Source organism: Bufo bufo, chromosome 1, assembly GCF_905171765.1.
Source record: "Bufo bufo chromosome 1, aBufBuf1.1, whole genome shotgun sequence".
Taxonomy (NCBI): domain Eukaryota; kingdom Metazoa; phylum Chordata; class Amphibia; order Anura; family Bufonidae; genus Bufo; species Bufo bufo.
The window spans coordinates 351,838,376-351,862,191 of NC_053389.1; the positions used below are offsets into that span (position 1 = coordinate 351,838,376).

Below are 23,816 nucleotides of genomic sequence, written 5' to 3' on the forward strand. Positions count from 1 at the left end.
AATGCCACACAAATGCATTTCTTACTGAGCTGGTTACCAATAGAATATGCAAAGTAATATTTTATAACTTAAGAAAAAGAAATAATACTCACCTTCACAAGACTCTAATATGTGGACTACATCTCCAATTTGAAGGGAAATTTGTGGGGATCCTTGGCTTGTAAAACTACAAATTGCTGTGAAGAAAAAAAAACTGTTAAAAAAAAACCAAAGCAAATATATAGTCCATCCATGTTCTTTTGCACTGTTCTTGGCTTGGACTGCCATCTAATGGTCATTGCTAAAATTAAAGACATTATTCCACCTCCATGCAAAGGTTAAAAAAATTGTACAATTTTAGAAGTCAAGTTTATCGAGTAAGAATTCTAGGAATCTATACTGAAATAAGAGAGTAGCACACTTTTCTACCAAAAAATATCATTGAAATTATAAAACATTCAAAAATAAAATGGAAAATCCATACACACAAAGGAATTGAAGTAATACTTAATGCTCTCTATGCCAGGTTTTTTCTGTAATGCAGTCACAACAGTAGCACAAGACAAAATACTGAAGTGAATGAGGTGTTATTAGCAATAGTCAAAAAATGGCACAACTGAAATACGGTGGAAGTCACCTGCAGCAAATTTTAGGATTCCATTACTGCAATTCTATTTACATATAAGAACAAGGAAAAAAGAAGGTTCTTTGGAAAAGAACAGGATCAGGCTCATTTACCTCAATTCTAACACTCCAGTGGAGACAGCAGACCGCTTAAAAGGGATTTTCTGGGTTTTTAATATTGATGACCTATCCTCAGGATAGGTCATCAATATCAGATGGGCAGGGGTCCAACTTCAGGCACCCCCACAGACAGTGGCGGATTATAATAGGGGCATTTGGGTGGGCAGCCCCAAGCCCAGGGTGAGTGAAGGGCCCATCGCCGATTCACCATACCAAACGCACCAGTGTAAATCTAGCAACACTTCACTTACGCGCTGCCTGCTGCAGTAACAGCCAGGTCCCGCGGCTCCGCGCCAGTCAGCGGTGGAAGCTAGGCGGAAGAGTGAGGAGGACTCAGAGCGGGCCTGGCACGTGTCATTCACAGCAGCTCCTCTGCACAGAAGGCAAAGCTCCTTATACACGCCAGCCACCGATATGCACACCCAGACTGTGACCTAACTAATGCCTGCCCCTCTCTTCTCAGTGCCACTTGCAACTACAAAAAAGCAGCAAGGACTCCAGAGTGAGCAGCAGCCAAAGCTCCAGCCTCCATAGTAAATTTAAATGATTGTTAATGATGGCCAGCAAGGCAGGGAAGTGGGCTGTGTGAGTGTGATAGAGCAGAGGAACTGAGAGCAGCAGTGGCAGAGAGACTCACTGAGGCCAGCAGCAGCCATTTTAGTCAGATTACAGCCATTCTGCAGCTTTGGCTCTAATCTGACTGAAATGGCTGCTGCTGGCCTTAGTCTTTCTGTCACTGCTGCTCTGCCTCTTTTTTCACAGATGTCACTGCCCAGCACACCAAGTGTATTTGACCATCAAAATGGTGGATTATTAATCGCACACCAAGTGTTTGAATATTAAGTTGGTGTATTATTAATTCTCCTTTTCACAGGTGCCTAGCCCAGCACACCGAGATCAAAATGGTGGATTATTAATTCCTGTATGTTCCTCCACATTTGGTGGTCTTGCCCACTAATTTCCAGGTGGTGGTCCGAGATATTCTCTCTCGCCAACAAGGTTTGCCTTACCTCCATCCAACCGTCCCCACAATTGGCCCTTTTGTCTATTGTCTATTACCTCGGATGAACATCATACACACATCTTCACACAGATGTTGATAGCAGCTTGCCTCTTGCTCCCTAGATTTTGGCTTCAAACTTCCACTCCCTCTATAGAGCAATGGCACCTGAAAATGGATCAACTCCACAGATTTGAGGAGCTGTCCTCATGGGAAACACGCACACATGTCACATTTAAAAAAAAATGGTTATTATGGTCAAATTATAGATTCCCCCAAAAATCCACCTCGCCTCCCTATGGCGTGAGCCAGATATCCGCTACACCTTAGCCTATGCAGGTTCTGTTGTTAAATACCACCCACAGCTCTCCCTAGGCCCTCGCCAGTGAGCAGAGCAAGCGTCCGAGTCTTCAGACAGTAGATATGCAGGGTCTCATATCCATCCTTGTGTGTGTGGGCACTGCTTAAAAGTACTTTTTGATCCTAACAATTGCATTGTACAGTATGGTATAACTTTGCATTTATGTAACTGCAAAATCCCTGTTAACAGGTCTATTAGGTGCAATTTATACATCCCACCACTAGATGGGGATAAAGTTCAGGTCCTATATATATCCAGGTCAGGCCTAGTGAGACAGATCAGATCGGATTAGGCAGGTTAAGAGTGGAGTTCAGTTGAGACCACAGGTCAGTGTGAAGATCAGTGTGTATATTGATACAGAGAGTGAAATGGTGCAGATCCAGCACTTCAGCTCTAAAGAGAAGTTTTAGTCCAGAAAGGAACAAGAGAAAAGGACAGATTCAAATTCATCCAAAGGATAAAAGACGTAAACCAGGCATAAAGGACCTTTGGGATATTTAGGTGAAGGATACCATAGCCTCAGACAACCTCACCAGAAGTTCCACTGACATTGAAGTAACCCACTGCTCCAAAACCAAGAAACCTAAACAGCCTAAAACAGTGGATTTGCAGAATTAACTCTGTACCATCTAGAGACTGCATAATTGTACTGCTGCAACCAAAAGACATCCAAAGTAAAAGTTGTGAGTTGCATCTTACCACTGTCTACCTCATTATTACTACCTATGGTTGTACCACCATTAACGGTACTGGCGTCACGACAAAAAACCATCAAGGGACTCAGGCGCAACAAGCACCCTAAACACCCCTAACATCAAGGGCACCTCAACCACCATCTTGGCTGATGCTTCCTATCACAGAGCGTGCCCCGGAGGATTTCGTGCTGTCCACCTCAACACTGTGCTGCCAGCCCAGGGAGGCATTCTGCTAGCCGTGAGTAAACTGTTATATTATTTGGCCCCTCATCGGTCCACCGTGAACCTCACGTGTTCCCCCTGCGACTGGCTGGCTGCATAACTTTTTATTGGCGTCACAAACAGGATATTAACCCTTGCGCCATATTTGAGAGACTGTCGCATGTGAATAAGCCCCTTTATTTGCTTGAGAGACTTTTGCTTATTGTGCGCTGTTTTGGGGTCCAGAACTGTTCAAACTGATTGCAAAGTATATGGAGGTGCTATACTAATCCCCAGCATCAAAATCGCAGTATCAAAAGTGAGAAAGTGCAACATTTGTGTGTCACTATAACTGCTTGCTGTCAGTGAATAGACTGTTACTGTTCAATTAATATGGCCGCTGGAGCTCCGATTTGAAAAATAATACTGCGCCATCACTGTGTACAAGTTGGCGACACCCCCTGAAGAGCGGGAAACCAGTGTGCCGCCCCTTTATGCAAAATTGCCCGGTTAAAGCCCATCCTACCTGTACTGTGTGGGTTCTGAGAGGCCGGCCCTGTATTCAAACGCAGCGCCGCCTCCTCTGCCTGTGGACACACAAAAGGGAGACGCCGCGCACGGGAGGACGGTGTGACGTGCGTGCATCCCCAAGGTATCGAAAGATTTACACCGGCAAGCTGCCGGATCGCATCGCATTGCCTGTCTGCCCCCAAGTAACTGCCGCAGACTGTAACTTACTCTCGGCACTTCAGAGTGAAGCACCGCTAGCCAGGAGCGCTATCAAAAACTCAAACAAGCGCTGCCTGATTGTTGTATTTAGCCGGCATCAACATTTAAAGGGCCATACACCGCAAGGTAGCGGTCGCCCATAGCAACGTTAAATCAAAAGTATTGAAAATCACAATTAACCTATCTGACTGTAATCCATCTATTGTCAGCATGCTTGTGCAGCCGCAGCCGGTCCTAGCGCAATGCCAAATGCTGCAGCACCAAGTTTAATGCCTTTAACTATGCCTTATTATTTTGGGGCCCCCTGGTTCCCACGTAAGGCTACTTTCACACTAGCGTTCGGGTGTCCGCTCGTGCGCTCCGTTTGAAGGGGCTCACGAGCGGTCCCGAACGCATCCGTCTGGCCCCAATGCATTCTCAGTGGAGACGGATCCACTGAGAATGCATCCGCCTGCCAGCGTTCAGCCTCCGCTCCGCTCAGTGAGCGGACACCTGAACGCTGCTTGCAGCGTTCGGGTGTCCGCCTGGCCGTGCGGAGGCGAGCGGATCCGTCAGACTTACAATGTAAGTCAATGGGGGTGGATCCGCTTGAAGATGACACCATATGGCTCAATCTTCAAGCGGATCCGTTCCCCATTGACTTACAATGTAAAGTCTGAACGGATCCGCTCAGACAACTTTCACACTTAGAAAATTTTCTAAGTTTTAATGCAGACGCATCCGTTCTGAACGGATGCGAACGTCTGCATTATCGGAGCGGATCCGTCTGATGAAACATCAGACGGATCCGCTCCGAACGCTAGTGTGAAAGTAGCCTTATTCTGGTGAAATTCACACTTTAAGGGACTTTAAAGAAAAAATGCTTGCTGTGTTCAGGTTGTACCCTGTATCCCCAGAACAGCAGATGGAGATTCTTCTTGCGCAATTAGAAGGAGCTGCTCTCAGAGAAGTGAAATCCTGGCCAAGCTCAGAAAGGAGGACACTGGAACAGATATTTGAACGTCTCTAAACCACCTTTGAACCCAGGACCGTGTCAGAAGTCAAGATGAGGTTCTTCAGTAAAAAACAGAAAATGGGTGAGTCACTCAGAGACTTTGCATTATCTTTACAAGAAGCCCTTAGAGCTGTTGTACAAGTAGACCCCCGTGAGGCAGAGAATCAGGACAAAACCCTGAAAGAACAGTTTATTGAAGGTGTTAATACAGACAATTTAAAGGGCCAACTAAGAATGTTAGCCGCCCAGCATCCAAGTGCTGCTTTCCTAGATTTTAAAGAACTAGCTATCAGTATACTGGGAAAAAGTTCACCAACAGAACCAGTTGGATCCGCTGCAGTGCCAGTAACACAGCCGGTCACCCCTGTCAAACCTTTACCTGTCGTCAGTCAGGCAGCTCAAGCCCCAATTCTTGACGCAGTTGCTGCCCTTACTGAGCAAGTTCAATTCCTAACTAAATGTCTGGAGAAAGTTCACAAAAAATTGGAACAATGGGAAAAGCCAATATTACTAGAGGATGAGAAACCAGTATACAGAAGGCTCTTCTCCCCTGATTATAAAGAGACTTATTCCAGAAATTCAGGCGGACGCCCACCTGACCGCACTAGTACCCCCAGGCGGCCTATCTGTACATACTGTCACAAACCAGGTCATACTGAATCCACCTGCTGGCAGTTAAACGGGCGACCCCCGAGGTCAGGGACCACCCCTCGGGAGGTAGATCAATAGGTCCAGAAGATCCTCATTGGATGCCAATATATGTAGGATCCCGTCCAGAAGGGACACTTCAGATAAATGGAGTTCCTTTTGTTGCCCTAGTTGACACAGGATTCCAAGTTACTACCATACAACAAACAGCATTTGAGAAATACTGGGACCAAAATCAACTTACCCAGCCACCAGAATCCTGTCTGAGTCTTATAGCTAGCAACGGCAAACCGGTACCAATACTGGGTTACTGGGAACCTACCATTCAAATAGGAAGAACAATCCTATCCCAACAAGGCATCATTGTAGTGCAAGTAAAAGAAAACAACAACAACCCTCCTATAGTCCTAGGCATGAATGTCCTTAGGAATTGCTATGTTGAAATGTTGGAAGCTTTACACCAGTCAGTGCCTACTGCTTCTTTTGCTTCTAAGAAAGTAATCCAACAAACCATCCGTGTACTGAGTGCGCAACAGAAATTCGCCATGAAAGAGGAGAAATTTGCTGTGTCCGCATCCGAGACAATCAACCAGTGATTCTCAAGCCCAACACTGAAACTCTCCTATGGTGCCGAGCTGTAGTCAGAATTCAAGGTCAAGACTACCAAGCCTTGGTGGAACCAGTTGTTTTGGAAGACTATCCTTTAGTCAGAGCTGCAAGAAGCCTGGTAACTGTCACTGAAGATAAAGTGCCTATTCGTCTCCTCAACTTGAGTGATCACAATGTAACATTAGCCAAGTACCGTCCCATTGCACAGTTGATCCAAATCACCTTTCAAGACGTCATCAGCGTGATTACAGATCTCAAGAAAATACACCCACAGGGCCAAAACTTAAACACCCCCTGGTGGAAAGAACATAGGGGAATCCTTGACAGCTTTAGGATCTTCAGCCTACTTCTCTACTCTTGATTTAACCAGTGGATACTGGCAAGTACCAATGGCACCAGAAGATCGTGAGAAGACTGCATTTACTACCCCTATGGGCCTATTTGAGTTCAACTGCATGCCCTTTGGACTTTGCAATGCGCCTGGAACTTTTCAGAGACTCATGGAGCGTTGTCTGGGCCACAAAAATTTTGAAACCGTCCTGTTGTACTTAGATGACGTCATCATCTACTCCAAATCTTATGAAGACCATTTGAAACATCTGGCCGAAGTTTTTCAAGTTCTTATTAAGCATGGACTTAAAGTTAAACCATCCAAGTGTCATCTACTGAAGCCAGAAGTTAAATACTTGGGGCATATCGTCAGCTCTGAAGGTGTTAAACCGGATCCAGAGAAGATAGCCGCAGTCCATAATTGGCCTACTCCCACTACGGTGAAGGAGGTAAGAATTTCCTTAGCTTCGCAGGATATTACAGACATTTCATTCCTCACTTTGCCCAAATTGCAGAGCCAATATTGGAACTTTTGAGAGGGCATCCTAAAAGATACCAGAAGACTCCCATACTAGTGGAATGGAACACTGAAAGAGAGATTACCTTCCATCTCCTGAAGAAGAAATTAACAGAACCACCAATCTTAGGCTACCCGGATTATCAACAGCCATTTCATCTATATACAGATGCAAGTAAGGAAGGCCTGGGAGCTGTTTTGTCACAAGTACAAGAAGGTAAAGAAAGAGTAATTTCCTACGCTAGTAGATCTCTTAGAGGTAGTAAAAAGAATGACCAAAACTACAGTTCCTTCAAGTTGGAATTCCTCGCACTCAAGTGGGCTGTTACAGAAAAATTTAAAGACTATGTTGCCGCAACACCCTTCGTGGCCTTTACTGAAAACAATCCACTAGCACATCTTAACACCGCCAAGTTAGGAGCGTTGGAACAAAGATGGGCATCACACCTTGCTAACTATAATTTTACTGTAAAGTATAGAACAGGAAAAGCAAACGAAAATGCGGATGCATTATCCCGTCTGCCAATCAAAGAAGACCCCACTTCACAAGAAGGTATTTGGGAAGAGGTAGAAATGCCATCCTTTTACAACAACTTTGCCCATCAAGACATCATCTCTGTTAAAGGGAAAAAAGTTTTCAACTCTCAACAGCAAGTGGATCTAAAATCTCATGTAGACAACGAAAGATGGATCAAATTACAGAATGAAAGCAGAGTGTTAGGAGAATTGCAAGATTTCTTCACCAGTGGAAGAACCCCAGAAAGAATTCGCAGAAAGAATGCAGACTTAGAGTTGTCCAAATTATGGAGACATAGAAAACACCTCTTTCTACAAAAAGGCCTACTATTAAGAAGAACTCTAGACCCAGTTACATGGGATCGTCTATACCAAATCCTAATACCAAGCCGTGATGCAAGAATCATTCTGGAAATGTATCATGATCAATCAGGACACTTTGGCGTGCAGAAAACAGAAGCCACCATCCGTAGAAGATCTTATTGGATTGGAATGAGAGGAGATATTGAGAAATGGTGTCGAGAATGTTCCACCTGTGCTGTTGGAAAAAGTGAGAAACATCACCAAAGAGCTCCCTTACATTCCATTGTGAGCAGAACACCGTTGGAAATAGTCGCAATCGACCATGTGAAATTAGAACCAAGTAGCTCAGGTTATACCTATGCTATGACCATCATTGACCACTACACAAAATTTGTTGCAGCTGTGCCTGTAAAAGACTTGACCGCAAGAACAACTGCAGATGCTTTCTGGAAACATTTCCTGTTGCCATATGGATGTCCAGAGAGAATCCTCACAGATCAAGGATCTGCCTTCGAATCACAACTCTTTAAAGAACTATGTACTTTTCACAATTGTCAGAAAATCAGGACCACAGCATATCATCCCCAAGGGAATGGACTTTGTGAGAAGATGAACCAAACTCTAATTGAGATGTTAAGAGCAGTCCCACCTGCTACCAGAAATGATTGGCCTACTTTATTGCCTCAGCTGATGTATACCTACAACAACACTGTCCATTGTTCTACTGGGTATACACCCTACTACCTTATGTTTGGCCGACAAGGTACATTACCTGCTGACCACACTTTGGGCGTACAAGTGCCTGATGCAATCAACCCCCTACCAAAGACTGATTGGGTGGCGGAACACCAAAGGCGTTTGATTGACGCGCAAGAGATTGTTCAACAACGCATGGGACATGCCCAAGGAAAACAACAGCAGGACTACAACCAATCTGCTAAGGGTGAACCACTCAAAATTGGTGATCATGTCTGGTTAAAAAATAACCATAGAACCAGCAAACTTGATAGCAAATGGGAGAGAGAACTTTATACCATTTCTGCTATTCTAAATCCAGAAACTGACACATATGAGATACCCAAGAGGATACATCCTGTGTAGTACACAGAAACCGCCTCAAATTGTGCCTTAAAGAGGACACCTCAGTAGAAACTTCTCAAGAAGCAGCTGTTCCAGAGGAAAATCAACCCATTGAGCCAGAACTGGAAAAACCAACTGAGCCAGAGGGAACAATACAGTCCTTGGGAAAAACATTACTTGCTTCTGACCCTTTGCAATGGTTCTTAACCCCATGGCTTAACATTCTAGTGCCTGCTAAAACTAATACCCCAATACTTCAAACAGAAACTGAAGTTATTACAACTCAGGAAACCTTAAGTTCCCCGGAAACAAACGTCTGAAGAGTCACAACCACTTCGGAGATCTGAAAGGAGTACCAGAGGACAACCACCAGTCCGTTATGGAGATTTCCTGCTCCAACAGCCGAGAAGTTAATATCAAGCCATGTTAATTCAACATTAAGGACTAATATTCTGTTATCTGGTTCCATTTGCCTTAAAGGACTTTTTAAGGGACTATTTGCCTATTTTGCAACGTTCAAGTCCGCACCCGGAGATAGACTTTCACGTACCTGAGCCTCCGTGATATTCCATTGTTATATTTATTGTGCCCAGGGAACGGACTCATACCCTGTGAGCCTCCCGAGATATTTTTTTTTGTTTTCCTCATCATTATGGACTATTTTAGTTGCCGGTATATTAGCAGTATTCAGAGAAAATAATGTGTTACCCCATTTGATGCATTTCTTTGTTGCCTGAGATATGCTTGCCTAACCCGTTTTATTCATAGGTACAAGAAGTACAAGAATGTGAGTTATGGCATTATTTCCCTATGCATGCATGCTTTCTCCTTTTTTATATCTTTCAGGATGATACAACATTGAGTCAAGAATGTGTAGAGGTCGACTAACATTTTACCATAGGGGTATGCAGCGTCCCACTACGTGTGTGTGGGCACTGCTTAAAAGTACTTTTTCATCCTAACAATTGCATTGTACAGTATGGTATAACTTTGCATTTATGTAACTGCAAAATCCCTGTTAACAGGCCTATTAGGTGCAATTTATACATCCCACCACTAGATGGGGATAAAGTTCAGGTCCTATATATATATCCAGGTCAGGCCGAGGACAAACAGAGCCGAGGTCAATAACACACAAAGAAAGGCACAATACAAAAATGTTGGTGAGGGTAACAAGACCAATCACTGGCAACCTGTGGCCAGCAGACTGCCTGTTTAAATAGCCCTAAGTGATGAATCACATGACATGGCCAGCGTCACGTGAGTCAAGTTACACAATTCAATACAGCTGAGTGCCGAATTACCATTATCGTCTCTCAGCTCCCCTGCATCTCATTGTCTAGGGGATGGAGGATGCCGGCTGCGTTGAGGAGGGATGCATGGCCAGGTCCTCCCCGCCCCCTGGTTACTGTGGAGACGAGGATGCTGGCCGCGTCCCTGCTCCACTACATGCACTGGATGCCGGCAGTGATGCAAAGGGGAAGCATGTTGCCGGTTCTCTGTTACAGGCAGCAAACCAGGGCGCAGTCCGAGTCAGGGGGCACATGCGCTGTGTAGGACGAAACCCTGTTACAACAACTAAAGGAGCGTCGTGAGGAGATCCAGTGTGCATGCGTATTGGCTGTGCGGGCATGCTGGGAGTTGTAGTTTTGCAATAGCTGGAGGCACACTGGTTGGGAAACACTGCTCTAAGTCAATACAATGTTTCCTCACTGCGGTTTATACGTAGCAGTTTCGGTGCAGTTAAAAACGCATTGTAAAAATTACATTGCAGTTTTGATGTGGTTGCAGTTTTGATGCGGTTGCAGTTTTTACAAATGAAACATGTAAAATATATGTGTTTCACCTGATGAGCGGGAGGTGCCATATTAGATTTCACGATATTTCGCGAATATTCGATTGATTATTCGTCTTATTATTTCGGCATTATTCTATTTATCGCGGCCGTACCTATCTTCAATCTGCGCAGGCGCACTGAGAGGCGGCCACTCGCTCGGCCGCTCCATCTTCAATGCGCCTGCGCCGATGACGTCACATCTACACCCGGCGCAGGCGCATTGAGGAGCGAGCGGCAGCCTCTCAGTGCTCCTGCGCAGATTGAAGATACGTAAAACCGCGGCGCAGGCGCCAGATTTTGAATGCTAACAGGCAGGGCCAGCAGAGAACGATTCCGTTCCCTGGCCCTGTCAATCACAATGCGGAGGGGGCGTCATTAGGATCGGAGGATGCGGATGCTACCAGCAAGTAGCCGCCCTAGGTAATTAGCATATTTTAAAAATAGCTTTTTATCAAATTCTACTGAACCAAAATGATTATTTAGCTTATGTATGCAGAGCTCGCAGTGTAGGGATGATTAGTAAACAAATAAAAAAAAGCTGACAGAAGCCCTTTAAGTTGCTTGTGGGCCAATGGCTTATTGACCCACAAGAAAGAAGCAGGGAGGAATCATGTTTTCAGATGTTAAAAAATGACGAATATTCGATATAACGAATATATAGCACTATATTCGTAATATTCGCTAATTTACGAAGTTACGATATTCGCGATTAATATTCGCTATTCGAATATTCGAGCTCAACACTATTGCAAAGCTCTTTTTCCTTTGAAACGAGACATCTGACATGACTTTTATTTCCGTTATGTATAACGTAACAAAACGGTACCGTTATTTGTGCCCTTAGACATGCATTAGGACGGAGAAAAACGGAATGCCTCTTAAAGGGTTCCGTTTTGCATTCTGTCCTAAAATTCTGTTATGTTATAACAGAACACTACAATGAAATTTATAACCGTAATGCGAACCTGCCCTAAATGGGGTAAATTATTCAACTGATCCACAAGCCACACCACACATGTGAACAGAGCCTGAGATATATTTCTGCAGCTTCTATCTCCTTCCTGTCATATAATATTCTATATTAGATTGACATTTTGAGGACTGAAGAGATTTCTGAATATTTTGAGAAAGCAAGACAAGGCTAGCGGAACTAGAAGCTGTAGGAAGGCGGGGGAGATGCCACCTTCTTGTAATATACATTACAATTTCCTGTATATTCATATATACTAATGTTTTATGCATAAATGTCATTCTTCTGCAGATTCATAAAAAAAAAAATCTCACAAAACTGATAATTGGAAAATCAATAGTAAATGAACATAATCATGTCTAGAATAAACATACAACTATCCTAAGTGAAAAATAATATAAAGACAGACCAGATGGACCATGTGGACTTTTTCTGCTGCCATTCTTCTATGTTTCTAGGTTTCCATTCTATGCTATTTTATCAAATAAGGAAGAGAAATTTGAACCTGACCACAGAGTCAGTGGGATCCAATAGAATATGTTATAAATAGATACATCACATCAGTCATTGCTCCTGCAAAAATGAGGTAATATTAACAGTTAAAAGTATTTTGCAGAAAACAATGCATTAATAATAGAGCGCAATATTTTTATTGTACACAAATCAGAAGTTCCCCAATTGCCATTAAAATTGGTAAATGACACTCTTAGGTCTCCTAGGACTCACACTAGTCACATCAATTGTAGCAGCACAGCATGGAACAGAGAACACAGTAGATTTGCGGCTGTGTAGGGGTAGTAGTAGTAGTAGTAGTAGGGCAAAAGCAGTAGATGTGTGGCTGTGTAGGGATAATGTAGTGGCAGTAGGGGGTGTAGCAGCTGAGGCAGCAGAAGCTGCAGCCTTACAGTATGGAACATGATGGAAGGTAGGCAGAGACAGCGACGGTGGCAGTGGTATGATCAGGTTGGCAATAAATATACACTATCTACTATGGCAGACCTATTCATCAGCCTCAGGAGGTGTGTGAAAATCTTCATGGATCCATGCCTCATTAATTTTGACAAATATAATTGTCCATTTGCTGTGAAAATGCTACCTACTGCACTGAAACCCCTTTCTGAGATAAAATGGAGGCTGGACAAGACAGTACATTGATAGAAAACTGGGCCAGTTCTCGCCACTGTTCCAGTCTGCCTGTTCACGAGTCCATGGGGTCAGGGAACATAGTATGTGCAGGAGAAAGGGCATATTCCAGGTATGACTTAAACTAGTTGTTCAGGCAGTTGAATGTCCTTCGGGTTCGTGCAGCAGTTTTCTATCATGCTACAAACTGAACTGGCTGTTGCAGCTTCTGCGACTTGTAGTAGACAGCGGGAGAGAGGTGACTTAAACTTGGGTGAAGATTTGGAGAATGACTAGATATGTTTTACAGACAGCTGACCAGAAGTACGAATGCCATAGAAAAGAATAACATTTGTGTGAATGCACAAAACTGCATCACATTTGATGAAACAAATTTTACAGACAGCTAGCAAAAAGCACTAATGTCATAGAAAAAGAGAATAAAATTTGGCTGAAGTCATGAAAGTCTATCACATTTGAAGATCGATGAAAAAGGTTTTACAGACAGATGGCCAGAGGGAGTAATGACTGCTTGCTGAATTAAATTTTGGTGAAGGCACAGAAGTGCGTCACTTTTGGATGATGACGAAATATGTTTCTGAGTAGGAGAAGTAGCAGCTAATAATAATGACAAGGACACTGTACTGCTTAGGTATGCATACTGGCTGCCAGTCGACTGGAAGGTAAACAATCTTGTTCCAAATGCTGGCCAATTCTTTTTTCTTTAACCACTTAAGGACCACAGGTTTATACCCCCCTAGTGACCAGGCCCTTTTTTCCAAATCGGCACTTCACAACTTTAACGGTTTATTGCTCGGTCATGCAACTTACCACCCAAATGAATTTTACCTCCTTTTCTTCTCACTAATAGAGCTTTCATTTGGTGGTATTTCATTGCTGCTGACATTTTTACTTTTTTTTTTATTAATCGAAATTTAACGATTTTTTTGCAAAAAAATGACATTTTTCACTTTCAGTTGTAAAATTTTGCCAAAAAAAACGACATCCATATATAAATTTTGCTCTAAATTTATTGTTCTACATGTCTTTGATCAAAAAAAAATGTTTGGGTAAAAAAAAAATGGTTTGGGTAAAAGTTATAGCGTTTACAAACTATGGTACAAAAATGTGAATTTCCGCTTTTTGAAGCAGCTCTGACTTTCTGAGCACCTGTCATGTTTCCTGAGGTTCTACAATGCCCAGACAGTACAAACACCCCACAAATGACCCCATTTCAGAAAGTAGACACCCTAAGGTATTCGCTGATGGGCATAGTGAGTTCATAGAACTTTTTATTTTTTGTCACAAGTTAGCGGAAAATGATGATTTTTTTATTTTATTTTTTTCTTGCAAAGTCTCATATTCCACTAACTTGTGACAAAAAATAAAAAGTTCTATGAACTCACTATGCCCATCACGAAATACCTTGGGGTCTCTTCTTTCCAAAATGGGGTCACTTGTGGGGTAGTTATACTGCCCTGGCATTCTAGGGGCCCAAATGTGTGGTAAGGAGTTTGAAATCAAATTCTGTAAAAAATGACCAGTGAAATCCGAAAGGTGCTCTTTGGAATATGGGCCCCTTTGCCCACCTAGGCTGCAAAAAAGTGTCACACATCTGGTATCTCTGTATTCAGGAGAAGTTGGGGAATGTGTTTTGGGGTGTCTTTTTACATATACCCATGCTGGGTGAGATAAATATCTTGGTCAAATGCCAACTTTGTATAAAAAAATGGGAAACGTTGTCTTTTGCCAAGATATTTCTCTCACCCAGCATGGGTATATGTAAAATGACACCCCAAAACACATTCCCCAACTTCTCCTGAATACGGAGATACCAGATGTGTGACACTTTTTTGCAGCCTAGGTGGGCAAAGGGGCCCATATTCCAAAGAGCACCTTTCGGATTTCACTGGTCATTTTTTACAGAATTTGATTTCAAACTCCTTACCACACATTTGGGCCCCTAGAATGCCAGGGCAGTAAAACTACCCCACAAGTGACCCCATTTTGGAAAGAAGACACCCCAAGGTATTCCGTGAGGGGCATGGCAAGTTCCTAGAATTTTTTATTTTTTGTCACAAGTTAGTGGAAAATGATGATTTTTTTTTTTTTCATACAAAGTCTCATATTCCACTAACTTGTGACAAAAAATAAAAACTTCCATGAACTCACTATGCCCATCAGCGAATACCTTGGGGTCTCTTCTTTCCAAAATGGGGTCACTTGTGGGGTAGTTATACTGCCCTGGCATTCTAGGGGCATAGTGAGTTCATAGAACTTTTTATTTTTTGTCACAAGTTAGTGGAATATGAGACTTTGCAAGAAAAAAAAAATAAAAATCATTTTCCGCTAACTTGTGACAAAAAATAAAAAGTTCTATGAACTCACTATGCCCATCAGCGAATACCTTAGGGTGTCTACTTTCCGAAATGGGGTCACTTGTGGGGTAGTTATACTGCCCTGGCATTTTTCAGAGGCCCTAATGTGTTGTAAGTAGGTAAATGACCTGTGAAATCCGAAAGGTGCTCTTTGGAATGTGGGCCCCTTTGCCCACCTAGGCTGCAAAAAAGTGTCACACATGTGGTATCTCCGTATTCAGGAGAAGTTGGGGAATGTGTTTTGGGGTGTAATTTTACATATACCCATGCTGGGTGAGAGAAATATCTTGGCAAAAGACAACTTTTCCCATTTTTTTATACAAAGTTGGCATTTGACCAAGATATTTATCTCACCCAGCATGGGTATATGTAAAATGACACCCCAAAAAACATTGCCCAACTTCTCCTGAGTACGGCGATACCAGATGTGTGACACTTTTTTGCAGCCTAGATGCGCAAAGGGGCCCACATTCCTTTTATGAGGGCATTTTTAGACATTTGGATCCCAGACTTCTTCTCACGCTTTAGGGCCCCTAAAATGCCAGGGCAGTATAAATACCCCACATGTGACCCCATTTTAAAAAGAAGACAGCCCAAGGTATTCAATGAGGGGCATGGCGAGTTCATAGAATTTTTTTTTTTTTGGCACAAGTTAGCGGAAATTGATTTTATTTATTTTTTTCTCACAGTCTCCCTTTCCGCTAACTTGGGACAAAAATTTCAATCTTTCATGGACTCAATATGCCCCTCACGGAATACCTGGGGGTGTCTTCTTTCCGAAATGGGGTCACATGTGGGGTATTTATACTGCCCTGGCATTCTAGGGGCCCTAAAGCGTGAGAAGAAGTCTGGAATATAAATGTCTAAAAATTTTTACGCATTTGGATTCCGTGAGGGGTATGGTGAGTTCATGTGAGATTTAATTTTTTGACACAAGTTAGTGGAATATGAGACTTTGTAATAAAAAAATAATAATTTCCGCTAACTTGGGCCAAAAAAATGTCTGAATGGAGCCTTACAGAGGGGTGATCAATGACAGGGGGGTGATCAATGACAGGGGGGTGATCAATGACAGGGGGGTGATCAGGGAGTCTATATGGGGTGATCACCCCCCTGTCATTGATCACCCCCCTATAAGGCTCCATTCAGATGTCCGTATGTGTTTTGCGGATCCGATCCATGTATCCGTGGATCCGTAAAAATCATACGGACATCTGAATGCAGCCTGACAGGGGGGGTGATCAATGACAGGGGGGGTGATCAATGACAGGGGGGTGATCAGGGAGTCTATATGGGGTGATCAGCCCCCCTGGAAGGCTCCAGGGAGACGCCTGTATGTGTTTTGCGGATCCGATCCATCTATCAGTGGATCCGTAAAAATCATGCGGACGTCTGAATGGAGCTTTACAGGGGGGTGATCAATGACAGGGGGGTAATCAATGACAGGGGGGTGATCAGGGAGTCTATATGGGGTGATCACCACAGTCATTGATCACGCCCCTGTAAGGCTCCATTCAGACGTCCGTATGCGTTTTGCGGATCCGATCCATCTATCAGTGGATCCGTAAAAATCATGCGGACATCTGAATGGAGCTTTACAGGGGGGTGATCAATGACAGGGGGGTAATCAATGACAGGGGGGTGATCAGGGAGTCTATATGGGGTGATCACCACAGTCATTGATCACGCCCCTGTAAGGCTCCATTCAGACGTCCGTATGCGTTTTGCGGATCCGATCCATCTATCAGTGGATCCGTAAAAATCATGCGGACATCTGAATGGAGCTTTACAGGGGGGTGATCAATGACAGGGGGGTGATCAGGGAGTCTATATGGGGTGATCACCACAGTCATTGATCACGCCCCTGTAAGGCTCCATTCAGACGTCCGTATGCGTTTTGCGGATCCGATCCATCTATCAGTGGATCCGTAAAAATCATGCGGACATCTGAATGGAGCTTTACAGGGGGGTGATCAATGACAGGGGGGTAATCAATGACAGGGGGGTGATCAGGGAGTCTATATGGGGTGATCACCACAGTCATTGATCACGCCCCTGTAAGGCTCCATTCAGACGTCCGTATGCGTTTTGCGGATCCGATCCATCTATCAGTGGATCCGTAAAAATCATGCGGACATCTGAATGGAGCTTTACAGGGGGGTGATCAATGACAGGGGGGTAATCAATGACAGGGGGGTGATCAGGGAGTCTATATGGGGTGATCACCACAGTCATTGATCACGCCCCTGTAAGGCTCCATTCAGACGTCCGTATGCGTTTTGCGGATCCGATCCATCTATCAGTGGATCCGTAAAAATCATGCGGACATCTGAATGGAGCTTTACAGGGGGGTGATTAATGACAGGGGGGTGATCAATGACAGGGGGGTAATCAATGACAGGGGGGTGATCAGGGAGTCTATATGGGGTGATCAGGGGTGATCAAGGGTGAATAAGGGGTTAATAAGTGACAGGGGGGGGTGTAGTGTAGTGTGGTGCTTGGTGCAACATATTACTGAGCTACCTGTGTCCTCTGGTGGTCGATCCAAACAAAGGGGACCACCAGAGGACCAGGTAGCAGGTATATTAGATGCTGTTATCAAAACAGCGTCTAATATACCTGTTAGGGGTTAAAAAAATCACATCTCCAGCCTGCCAGCGAACGATCGCCGCTGGCAGGCTGGAGATCCACTCTCTTACCTTCCGTTCCTGTGTGCACGCGTTCACAGGAAATCTCGGGTCACGCGAGATGACGCCAATCGGTGTTAGTGTGACCTGGAAGCGCCGCAGAGATGACGCCTTTCGGCGTTAGTGTGACGGTAAGTGGTTAAGGATCTGCTGATGCTGCCCAATGTGCTGCAATAGAGTACCTATGGTTGTGTTTGAATGCCCATATTTTCATCCTGTAGATCTTGCCCATGGCATTGGGTTTTGTGTGACACCTTTGCAGAGATAAACGCCATATGGTAGATACTTGCAAAGAGCTAGCGGCATCTGAGCTTAGCCTAGGTCAAGCACATTTGGATCCTGCTCATACAGTATCAACAGCATCACCAGATCCCAAACTGACCACAATAGAAGCAGATCTGGCCCTGGCAATTGTTTGGAAGGATTTAACCCATTTCTGCTCTTTATTGCCACCGCAATCCTACTCTGATGTCACCTCCCCTGAGCACTACCAGGTCCTGTCCCACACACAATCATCATCACTACTTTTAGCAGACAGTGATTTGTCATTGTGGGCTGCTTGGCCCCCTCCTGATTCCCACTTCTGTATTGAGTGCCTCTGCTGCCATGGCTACCTCTGCCCCTAACCACCACCACTGTGGCTACAAGTACCAAAACAGTTATGCATTGCATGCCCTGCACCTCCTCATTGTGGTTACCCAAAGACTGGTGCTTTTCACACAAGTCATCAACAGTAGGACTATTTTGAGTGTCTTCCATAGCATGAGTGGTGTTGTTTCCTCTTCTTAGGAAAAAAGAAGGCACCCCACTAAGAGGGAGCATTGAACACGGAGATGATGCAAGTGAAAGGCTTCTCTGGGGACGCAAGAAGGAATGCTGTGTCTCCTGGCTCAAAAAGTTGAGACTCACAGGTGACAATGACATCATCCTGCTGTGACTGAAAGGATGAGTGAGCCAGTCAGTCCGCAATGTCATCCTCTTTGTCCTCAATAATAATTTGGGTGCTTACCGGAGGTGACTGAGAACTGTGTCCTGCTGCTACTTCGACTGGCCAGATATGTGGTGCCAACTGTGCTGCTGCTGATGTTTTCACTACTACAGTCACCGACATTCATATTCATGGATAATGAGGCACGGATCTTTGGTTTACCACTCTGTTTAGCACACATTTTATTATGAGGCCTATTTCAAAAATGCCAAGTCACAGGTTTGGTTGAAAGTGAGACATATTACCACTTCATGAAAAAAATGAACTAATTTTAAACTTGATGGCAACAATGCTTCTGAAAAAAGTTGAGGCAAGCTGAAAAGTAAGTGGTACTGATAAAAAAAAAAAAATTCCGCACATTGGATGTGGACCCATTAATTCCAGCAAAATAGATAGAACATGTCCTATTCTTGTCTATTTTGAGCGAAGCAAAGCATTTGAAGCAGAATTTGGTCTAAAGTTTAGAAAAAATTTGATTTGCAATGAATCCAAATGTACTCGCGGTTCGTGGTAATGAATCCGTTTTTACTCAAATGGCGGCTAATAGGTTTCCATACTTGACAGACCTAGATGCAATTGTTTTGCATCCGTCTATCATAGCAGCTATAAGCACCATGCGATCATGTCGGAAAGTACCTATAAAGTGACATAGGGAGCGTCTATCTAACCACTTAGATGACGCTATACTGTATCTGGCTAGCTCTGATCCCGGCCATTGCAGCAAGAGCCCAGCTGAATATTCCAACTGTCCACTCCATTTATGCGATTTAACGAGGAGCGGGCAATTTGCGATTCAACAGGCAGTCTAGTATATAGGCACGTTTATATAGTTAATCTGCTGTGACATTTATACTTAATCTGTTCTGTTATACATAGATTGATTGTGCCGACTCATTGTCAACAGGCAGTGTAATATATTGGAGCGTTTTTCTAGTCTATCTGCTGCGCCATTCATACTCCATTAGTTACATTACTAATAGGGTTGAGCGAACCTGAACTGTTCGGCGATTTAATGGCACTTTTTGAAAGGCTGCAAAGCAGCCAATAAACAAGCGTTTTACTCTTGTGCCCTTAGAAGCCATCACAGCCATGCCTACTAATGGCATGGCTGTGATTGTCCAGTGCAGCATGTGACCCAGGCTCTATATAAACTGGAGTCATGTAGCGCTGCAAGTCACTTTGCTCTTATTAGTGTAGGGATAGGATGCTGCTGCTGTGAGGGAGAGAATAGGAAAGAATCTTTTATCAGAAGTGCTTGTTAACTCAGCGATCTACCTAGATTTTGTTGTGTGGGTGCAGCGCACAATTTTATGCAAGTTCAGTGCACCAACACAGCATAGGTGCATTTGTGACAGTGAAATACAAGCTTGAAATACTGCAATTATATTCTTGGTTTAAAAAAACACCCATTTTTGGCAAGACCCTACATCTGGGGCCTTTGCTGCATTTGTCACAGTGAAATACAAGCTTGAAATACTGCAATAATATTCTGGGTTTAAAAAAAACACCCATTTTTGGCAAGACCCTACATCTGCGGCTTTTGCTGCATTTCTCACAGTGAAATACAAGCTTGAAATACTGCAATTATATTATTGGTTTAAAAAAACAGCAATTTTTGGCAAGACCCTACATATGGGGCCTTTGCTGCATTTGGGACAGTGAAATACAAGCTTGAAATACTGCAATAATATTCTGGGTTTAAAAAAAACACTCATTTGGGGCAAGATCCTACATCTGGGGCCTTTGCTGCATTTCTCACAGTGAAATACAAGCTTGAAATACTGCAATTATATTCTTGGTTTAAAAAAACACACATTTGGGCCAAGATCCTACATCTGGGGCCTTTGCTGCATTTGTCACAGTGAAATACAAGCTTGAAATACTGCAATTATATTCTTGGTTTAAAAAAAACACCCATTTTTGGCAAGACCCTACATCTGGGGCCTTTGCTGCATTGTCACAGTGAAATACAAGCTTGAAATACTGCAATAATATTCTGGGTTTAAAAAAAACACCCATTTGGGGCAAGATCATACATCTGGGGCCTTTGCTGCATTTGTCACAGTGAAATACAAGCTTGAAATACTGCAATTATATTCTTGGTTTAAAAAAACACCCATTTTTGGCAAGACCCTACATCTGGGGCCTTTGCTGCATTTGTCACTGTGAAATACAAGCTTGAAATACTGCAATTATATTCTGGGTTTAAAAAACACCCATATTTGGCAAGGCCCTACATCTGGTGCCTTTGCTGCATTTGTCACAGTGAAATACAAGCTTGAAATACTGCAATTATATTCGGAGTTTAAAAAAACAACCTTTTTTTGGCAAGACCCTACATCTGGGGTGTTTGCTGCATTTGTCACAGTGAAATACAAGCTTGAAATACTGCAATAATAATCTGGGTTTAAAAAAACATCTATTTTGGGCAAGACCCTACATCTGGGGCCTTTGCTGCATTTATCACAATGAAATACAAGCTTGAAATACTGCAATAATATTCTTGGTTTAAAAAAAAAACACCCATTTTTGGCAAGACCCTACATCTGTGGCCTTTTCTGCATTTGTCACAGTGAAATACAAGCTTGAAATACCGCAATAATATTCAGGGTTTAAAAAAAACACCCATTTTTGGCAAGACCCTACATCTGCGGCCTTTGCTGCATTTGTCACAGTCAAATACAAGCTTTATATACCGCTGCTATATTCCGGTATTAAAAGAAAACACCCATTTACGGCAAGATAATACATTTGTGGCCTTTGTTACATTCGTGACAGTCAAATACAAAGTTTAAATACCGCTGTTATATTCTGGTTTTAAAAAAACACCCATTTTGGGCAAGACCCTACATCTGCGGCCTTTGCTGCATTTGTCACAATCAAATACAAGCGTTAAATACCGCTGTTATATTCTGGTATTTAAAAAACACCCATTTAGGGCAAGATAATACATTTGTGGCTTTTGTTGCATTTGTGACAGTCAAATACAAAGTTCAAATACTGCAGTTATATTCTGGTTTTAAAGAACGCCTATTTTGGGCAAGATAATACATTTGCGGCTTTGCTGCATTTCTGACAGTCAAATACAAGCCCTTCGGGGTCCACCCTCAGAGAACGACTCGCCTTAACTGCAGATATCGACACTCTGAGGAGCGATGAACCCCTTGACTACTGGGTGTGCAGGCTTGACCTGTGGCCTGAGCTATCCCAATTTGCGATAGAACTTCTGGCCTGCCCCTCTTCAAGTGTCCTGTCAGAAAGGACCTTCAGTGCAAGAGTAGGTATTGTCACTGAAAAGAGAAGTCGCCTAGGTCAAAAAAGTCTAGATTACCTCACCTTTATTAAGATGAATGAAGCATGGATTCCGAAGGGACTGACAGTGGGCGATACATTCGACTAAAAAAGGCCTGATGAGATGAGCTGCCTTGGGCTAAAAATGGCCCACATGCTGCGGTATTTTATCTCTGAATGCCTGATGACTTGCGTGACTTATCCGCCACTAACTAGGGTTCAAGCCGCAATGTTTTAGGGCACTTTCTGCCTGGGAAACAACAATTTTTCTGGCCGCTGCTACAGCAGCGGCTGCAACAATACCTGATTTTTCATGCATGTGCACATGCCTAATTTTTCTGGCCTCTGGTGCTGCACTGTGGCTGCAAAAACAAACAAAAAAAAAGGCACATACATGTGTCAATTCCCCTTCGTGATTGTTACCTTGTTGTAGTGAAGGGGCTTGCGTATCACAATGAAGCGAACACCTCTATGAGTGTGTTGGCAATGGCAATGTTGGCATACCCCAGATGATAAGGTCGTTGCTTCATTGTGAACAGACCAAAAGCGATCGGCTGGATAATTTTGCATAGAAAAAACATTAATTTTCTTTGTGATCATCTAAGGTGATCATTAAAGCCTACTAGGCCAACAATGGGCCCACACTGCAGAATTATTGTTTTCTGGGTCACTTAACTGTCACTGAACTACCTCAGCACGACCATAGGCTTTGAAAAACCCCCATCACCTGCAATCTCCCAAACGTGCGCACGAGCACAGTCATCACTACACCAAGATTGACGCATAGAGGAATAAAATTTATGTCATGAGTGTGTCAACTATTGACAACTCTTTGCGGTTGTCTAAAATCTATTCCATACACGTCCCCTGATAGGGGACGTAACAGGGATTAAACTGATAGGAATAGTACTACTTAACACACCACTCCTATCTGGTGGCACAGTACATTGCACGGCGCACGCGCAGTGCCCCAAATTGGAACTAGGAGGACCAACCAAGCATCTTTTTCCATCTCCCGGTTCCTAAAATCTATTCCATACACGTCCCCTGATAGGGGACGTAATAGGGATTAAACTGATAGGAATAGTACTACTTAACACACCTTATTATTATAATAATAATAATAATAATAATAATAATAATAATACTAGTGGACGTAACAGGGATTAAACTGATAGGAATAGTACTACTTAACACACCTTATAATAACGCAGAGAGAGGCAACGCAGAGAGAGGAGTCTGAAGAAGAGGAGTCAGAGGCGGAAGGTGGCTTTGAGGAGGTGGAAGACCAACCACAGCAGGCGTCCCAGGGGGCTTGTTGTCACCTTTCGGGGACCCTTGGTGTTGTACGTGGCTGGGTGGAGGAAGAGACCTTCAATGACATCAGTGAGGACAAGGAACGGGACATGGCTAGCTTGGTATCCAACCTTGTGCAAATAGGGAGTTTGCTGTTGTGCAAATGGACTGTTTGCGGTTGTTTGCGGTGCATTAAACGGGGAGTTTGGTCTGTCACTGTGACGTGTGCGTAACCCTTACACTACCTGATCGATACAACATCATACCTGATGTTTTAAAGTACGTTATTCCAAACAATTTAGGAATGTTAGGTGATTTATGCCCTTTATGGATTAAAACCCGACTCTGCGGCAACTACGTAATTTTCCATGGGAGTTTTGCCATGGATCCCCCTCCGGCATGCCACAGTCCAGGTGTTAGTCACTATTGTGGCCAGAAAGAGTCCCTGTGGGTTTTAAAATTCGCCTGCCTATTGAAGTCTATGGCGGTTCGCCCGTTCGGGAAAATTCGCCTTTCACGAACGGAAAATTTTATGTTCGCG

The 23,816-nt window shown here is 43.5% G+C and overlaps 1 protein-coding gene across 2 annotated transcripts in view; it reads right to left on the minus strand.

The window, feature by feature from the left end:
• The window catches only part of DOCK2 (dedicator of cytokinesis 2), a 1,232,183-nt gene that overhangs the window by 1,131,434 nt on the left and 76,933 nt on the right, over positions 1–23,816 (minus strand). For both annotated transcript variants that reach the window (XM_040442815.1, XM_040442808.1), the window contains exon 2: positions 93–176. In XM_040442815.1, the coding sequence (XP_040298749.1) occupies positions 93–176 (84 nt within the window). The remainder of the gene's footprint in view (positions 1–92; positions 177–23,816) is intronic.